We start from the raw sequence: 6000 nt of genomic DNA on the forward strand, positions 1-6000 counted from the left end.
AATTTGGAAATTCACCATTACTGTTTGAAAATAAACATTTTGCATGAACAAGAGACTTTTTCTTGTATCTAGTAGTGTGCAGGAGTTTTTTTCATATTATTGCTATTTTTTCCAGAGCACCTCTCACACAGTGAGCACCTCCTGCATCGTTATATATCTTTAAGGTACCGTAACACTAAGCGACGCTGCAGCGATACCGACAACGATGTCGATCGCTGCAGCGTCGCTGTGTGGTCGCTGGAGAGCTGTCACACAGACAGCTCTCCAGCGACCAACGATCCCGAAGTCCCCTGGTAACCAGGGTAAACATCGGGTTACTAAGCGCAGGGCCGCGCTTAGTAACCCGATGTTTACCCTGGTTACCAGCGTAAACGTAATAAAAAACCAAACACTACATACTTACATTCCGGTGTCTGTCCCCCGGCGCTGTGCTTCTCTGCACTGACAGTGAGCGCCAGCTGGAAAGCACAGCGGTGACGTCACCGCTGTGCTCTGCTTTCCGGCCAGCGCTTACACAGTGCAGAGAAGCACAGCGCTGGGGAACAGACACCGAAATGTAAGTATGTAGTGTTTTTTTTTTTTACGTTTACGCTGGTAACCAGGGTTAACATCGGGTTACTATGTTTACCCTGGTTACCAGTGAAGACATCGCTGAATCGGCGTCACACACGCCGATTCAGCGATGTCTGCGGGAGTCCAGCAACGAAATAAAGTTCTGGACTTTCTGCGCCGACCAACGATGGCACAGCAGGATCCTGATTGCTGCTGCCTGTCAAACTCAACGATATCGCTAGCCAGGACGCTGCAACGTCACGGATCGCTAGCGATATCGTTCAGTGTGATGGTACCTTAAGTCACCTAGTAGGCAGGTTTGTTCTCTACCTGGATGGCAATCTTGTGTATTCACCTGACCTTGAGTCATACCAGCAACATGTCAGGCAAGTCCTACACATACTTGATGACAATAAATTGTAAGTCAAACCTGAAAAGTGTATGTTCTCGGTTGAGGAGATCCTTTTCCTTGGATATGTATTATCTGCCACCGGTTTTCGCATGGATCCAGCGAAAGTCCTGGTGGTATTGGAATGGGATCGTCCTGAGGATTTGAAAGCCTTACAAAGGTTTTTGGGTTTCACAAGTTACTACCGTAAATTTATAAAATACTTTTCGGTAGTAGATAAACTGCTCACTGATATGACTAAAAAGGAGACAGACTTCTCCAGGTGGTCCAGTCCTGCCAGGGAGGCATTTGACACATTGAAAAGGTGTTTTGCTTCTGCGCTGATTCTTATTCAGCCTGATGTCACTCAGCCTTTCATTGTGGAGGTGGATGTGTCCGAGGTGGGAGTGGGGACTGTATTGTTGCAGACGGCATCTCCTGGTAAATGGCAACCATGTGCATACTTTTCTAAACAACTTTCACCAGCTGAGAGAAACTATGATATTGGTAATAGGGAACTCTTAGCTATCAAATGGGCATTTGAGGAGTGGTGTCATTTTTTTGGAGGGAGCGGTTCACCTGGTGATGGTGATTACTGACCATAAGAATCTGGTTTACTTGGAGTCGGCAAAACATCTTACACCTTGTCAGGCATGGTGGGCATTATTCTTTACCAGGTTTAACTTCTTTGTTACTTTTAGGCCAGGGAGCAAAAATGTTAAGGCAGTTGCTTTGTCCCATTACTTTCCTGGGGGAGGCGGTAAGTGCAAACCGGTACCTAGTTTAAAAAAAGGGGTAGTGATGGCGTCTATATGCTCCAATCTTGAAAGAGAGGTTGCTGACGCTCCACTTGGTAAACTGTTTGTACCGGTCACTCTCCGTCTTAAAATCCTCAGTGAACATCATGATATGGTGCTGGCTGGACATCTGGGGAATAAGGCCACCACAGATCTACTTACTCAGCGTTTTTGGTCGCCAGGTGCTTTTAAGGATGTTCAGGAGTATGTGGCCGCCTGCAATATCTGTGCGCATTCTAAGACCTCACATACTCGTCCGTCAGGGGTTCTCCTACGATTAGAGATTCCCAGCAGACCTTGGACTCATTGGTCGATCGATTTTATTACGGATCTACCTGTGTCTGCAGTGAACATTGTAATCCTGGTGCTGGTGGACAGGTTCAGTAAAATGTCTCATTTTATTGCTTTGTCAGCTTTGCCTAATGCCAAAACTCTGGTGCAAATCTTCGTCAGGGAAATAATAAGACTGCATGGGATTCCCACAAAGATTGGGTGGTGCAGTTTATTTCCAAATTCTGGAAGGCGTTTTGTACCTGTCTGGGGATCCATTTGTCTTTTTCCTCTGCTTTTCACCCGCAGTCAATGGGCAAACTGAATGGGTTAATCAGAATTTAGAGACATATCTTAGATGTTTTGTGTCTGAGAATCAGCCTACTTACCATTGGCTGAATTTGCAGTTAATAATCGCTGTCAGAATTCAACCGGTAAGTCATCATTTTTCGGGGCATGTGGGTTCCATCCACAGTTTAGTTCGTTTAATGGTGATCACCTTTCTGGTTTACCGGAGGAGGAACTCTTCTCTTCTTCCATTTCTACTATATATATATATTTCTATACTATAAAATCCATAATGTTTTTCACCATTCACTTCTCAAGAAGTACATGGCATCTGCAGGACTTTCACCTCTGCCACCTTCTCCTGTCATTGTCGATAGTAACCTGGAGTTCCAGATAGCAAAGGTCTTAGACTTTCGTCTTGCTCGTCAGTCACTTCAATACATGGTGCATTGGAAGGGGTACGGTTCTGAGGAGAGGATGTGGGTTCCAGCTTCTGACGTCCATGTGGCCAGATTGGTTCGGGCCTTACATGCGGCTCACCCAGATAAACCTGGCCCTGAGGTTCCGGAGGTCCCTCATAGAAGAGGGGGTATTGTCACGGAGTTACCATGACAGAGCAGTACCAGAAGACCACAGCGTCTGATGGCTCCTGCTTCGCCGCTGAGAAGAAGTACTTCTTCGGGCGTGTTAAAGGTGTTTGTTTTCTTTCAGCAGGACAGGAGTTAATAGGCCATGTGAAAATTCCTGCTTTCAGCTGTGCTCAGTTACCCACTCCTCTCTCCTATAAAAGCTAGGCCTTCTGGCCAGATCCTTGTCTGAGATAGCACTTGCTAGATAGACCTGGAGTAGTGAGGAGCTGGTGTTTGGAGACCTGGATGAGTTTATTGTTTGGTTTGTTTGTACACTTGGAAATTCCTCATCTTTACCTGCCTTATTTTTTTCCTCCGTCCTTCACACCCTGGTGAATACCTCTGTTATTTGTGAGAGTATATTTTGTGTGAGTGGAGTTTTCTTTTAACCTTGTCCTGGTTCCCCTGTTTGTCGGGTTGGGGTACTACGGTACACGGTAGCTCCTCTCTTCCCCGGGAGGGGAAGGGGACAGACGCAGGGCTACAGTTAGGAGACAGGGCAAGGGCGGGGGCCCCAGCATCCTCGCCATCTGAGGTATCCAGGGGATCAGGGCGAGTTAAGGCGCCCCCTAATGCTAGGGCCAGGAAAGGTGCCCCTGGTCCCAGTTTACTCGCCAGTCCAATCGTGACAGCAGAGCTGAGGTGTCTTAAAGTTAGATCTTGCACATTTGGCAGAAGAAATGTACACCTTTTGTCAAGACTACCTGGGTGTTGTAGACTCACATAAGTGAGGCAGGCCGATCCCAGGACAATCAAACTATCATACAGAATCAATCTGTAAAAAAAGAAAATTTGTTTAATTCTATGTTGCATCTTTACCAACAACATATGTTTGAGGGGAAAGCTTCAACACTAAACTGGAGTTTCACTCATTTATGGTGGACAATTGGAGCTGCTATGACTCCTGACCAGAAGAGTAAAGAAAGTATTAGCGCCCCCCATTTCAGGAGAGATTGTGCAGTAATCCGAATTCCTTAGGATCGAAAAGAATGTAATTTATAACGTGTGGTGAATCCATGACACCAGGGCTTGAGCCATGCCAACCCATCTCCTGCAGGCGTGAATAAATGTATATTACAGCCATCAGCCACGCACAGCTTAGAGATATATCATGGCACAGGAGTAATGGTTTTTATGTACTTTATTGTGATCCTATTTGAAGTTAGTCAGTTTAAAAAGGAAATGAAAAATTAAGAAAAAGGTAATTTCTGTTATTATTGTATAGAAATTCTCAGTTGGTTTCACTGCACATTCAATGTTGTCGATCATAAAACCGAAGTTTGTCCAGAAAGACTGGACCTGGTCTTGTAGGAACCATATGAGCACATTCAGCAGCATAGAAGGGAGAGAAGGGAGATTTATTCAGTAAGATATCAGGGTTCTAGGAAGCCAACAACATCATTACCATCCATTTTCTCTTACAGGCCCATCATAATATTTTTCTTCAAGTGATTTTCTAACTTGTCAGCCCATTCTATGCAAGCTGTCATTTGGCTTTGCAGTTTACTGATCTGGCCAGGTAAGGGTCAGCATCTCCTAATCCCAGAGGGTAGGTGGATCCTCCAGGTTGTAAGGTCTATATAAAAGGGCTTTCAATGCCCAAAGTAATTTGTGCAGTTTTGGGTGGAGGAGAATGTTGGGGTCTAGAGCCGGACTACAAGACCGATAAAGCAGCCACAGCCAGTGACTGAGAACAATCTCGCACTTCTCTGCATTTAGTGGTCACTACTCACCTGGGTAGTCATATGTAGGAATCTCCTCTTTACATCGCTCATCACCCCTCACATTTGTCTCTGTAGTATTAATATGGGTCAGATCTTCACCCTGAAACAAATATTGTAAAAGTCACAGACAGATGGAGAAGTCACATCTATGATCAGCTCTAATCCTGCCATCTCCACCATTCTCATAACACAAGTATAAAACATATAATACTGGTGGATAAAACAAGACTAAGCACAAGACCTTCACAGCCATCTACACATCACAGGGGAGATCTCCTGACACCTTCTCTCCATCTACCTGATGATCCTGAGGAACATTAGGATTTTCTTCTTTACAGTCCTGTGGAAGAAGAGGACGTGGACATCTCTCTGGTGTTGTCCTCTTACTGGATAGATCTGGAGAAAACACATACAGAGACTGAATTCATTCATTACATACAGATAGATAACTATAGGCCATGTGTATTTAGTCCTGTCTATTACCTGATGATGTAAAGGGCTGGGGAACCTCCATCATGATGTCATTGTGCAGATCTTTGTGTCCTTCTAAAAACTCCCACTCCTCAATGGAGAAATATACAGCGACTTCTTGACACCTTATAAGAACCTGACAAATACAATGATACCATCATTTCCCCGATCCCTTCATAGCGTTACTGTATAATGTCCCAGCAGTGTCACCTCTCCAGTCAGCAGCTCAATTATCTTGTAGGTGAGTTCTAGTATCTTCTTGTCATTGATGTCCTCATGTATCAGGGGGTGATGTGGAGGCCCCATGATTGGGCTCAGAGGTCTTCCCCATCCCTCAGACACAGGGTCTTGACAGCACTCAGTAGCGGTCTTCTTCACTACTGTGTAATCCTGGTTATGGGGAGACACAATAATAAATCTCACTATAGACATTTCCAGAGTCTTCCCCTCTCCAGTTTTGTCCATCTCTTTTTCCTATAGATAAGAATGATGTAAAGTGACCTCATCAAAATCTCTCACCTCTCCAGTAAGCCGGAAGAGGATCTCTAGAGTGAGGTATAATATCCTCTCCACCATCTTGTCTCTGTCCATATCCATCTTTGATTGGTAAATCAGGAAAATTCTCTAATATAGAAGATCTTCACCAAGAGGATCCGATATTGTAGAGAACTGAATGAAAAGAAGAGGAGCCGATGTAACATCATAAAATCCTGTGTAACAATACAATTACTGGAGATAATAAGGGAAACATATGAGAAGATAGAACGTGTAGATGTTTTATTGTATAATCTTGTTTGGTCTGGAACATAAGCTGAATGTTAGGTGTAGAGTTCCTGCCGCTGCACAGGGGGAATCTCGAGCCATGTCGGTCTCCAGCAGTG

The 6000-nt window shown here is 44.6% G+C and overlaps 1 protein-coding gene across 1 annotated transcript in view; it reads right to left on the reverse strand.

The window, feature by feature from the left end:
• LOC138666484 (zinc finger protein 850-like) overlaps nt 1-5784 on the reverse strand; it is a 96862-nt gene extending 91078 nt beyond the window's left edge. The window contains exons 1-5 of the mRNA XM_069754702.1: nt 5639-5784; nt 5330-5509; nt 5132-5255; nt 4947-5044; nt 4658-4748 (exon numbers count right to left, since the gene is read on the reverse strand). Of these exons, the coding sequence (XP_069610803.1) occupies nt 4658-4748; nt 4947-5044; nt 5132-5255; nt 5330-5509; nt 5639-5716 (571 nt within the window). The 5' untranslated portion in view covers nt 5717-5784. The remainder of the gene's footprint in view (nt 1-4657; nt 4749-4946; nt 5045-5131; nt 5256-5329; nt 5510-5638) is intronic.
• Between the last annotated feature and the right edge of the window lie 216 nt (nt 5785-6000).

This window comes from Ranitomeya imitator, chromosome 2 (assembly GCF_032444005.1).
Source record: "Ranitomeya imitator isolate aRanImi1 chromosome 2, aRanImi1.pri, whole genome shotgun sequence".
In the NCBI taxonomy this organism is placed as follows: Eukaryota; Metazoa; Chordata; class Amphibia; order Anura; family Dendrobatidae; genus Ranitomeya; species Ranitomeya imitator.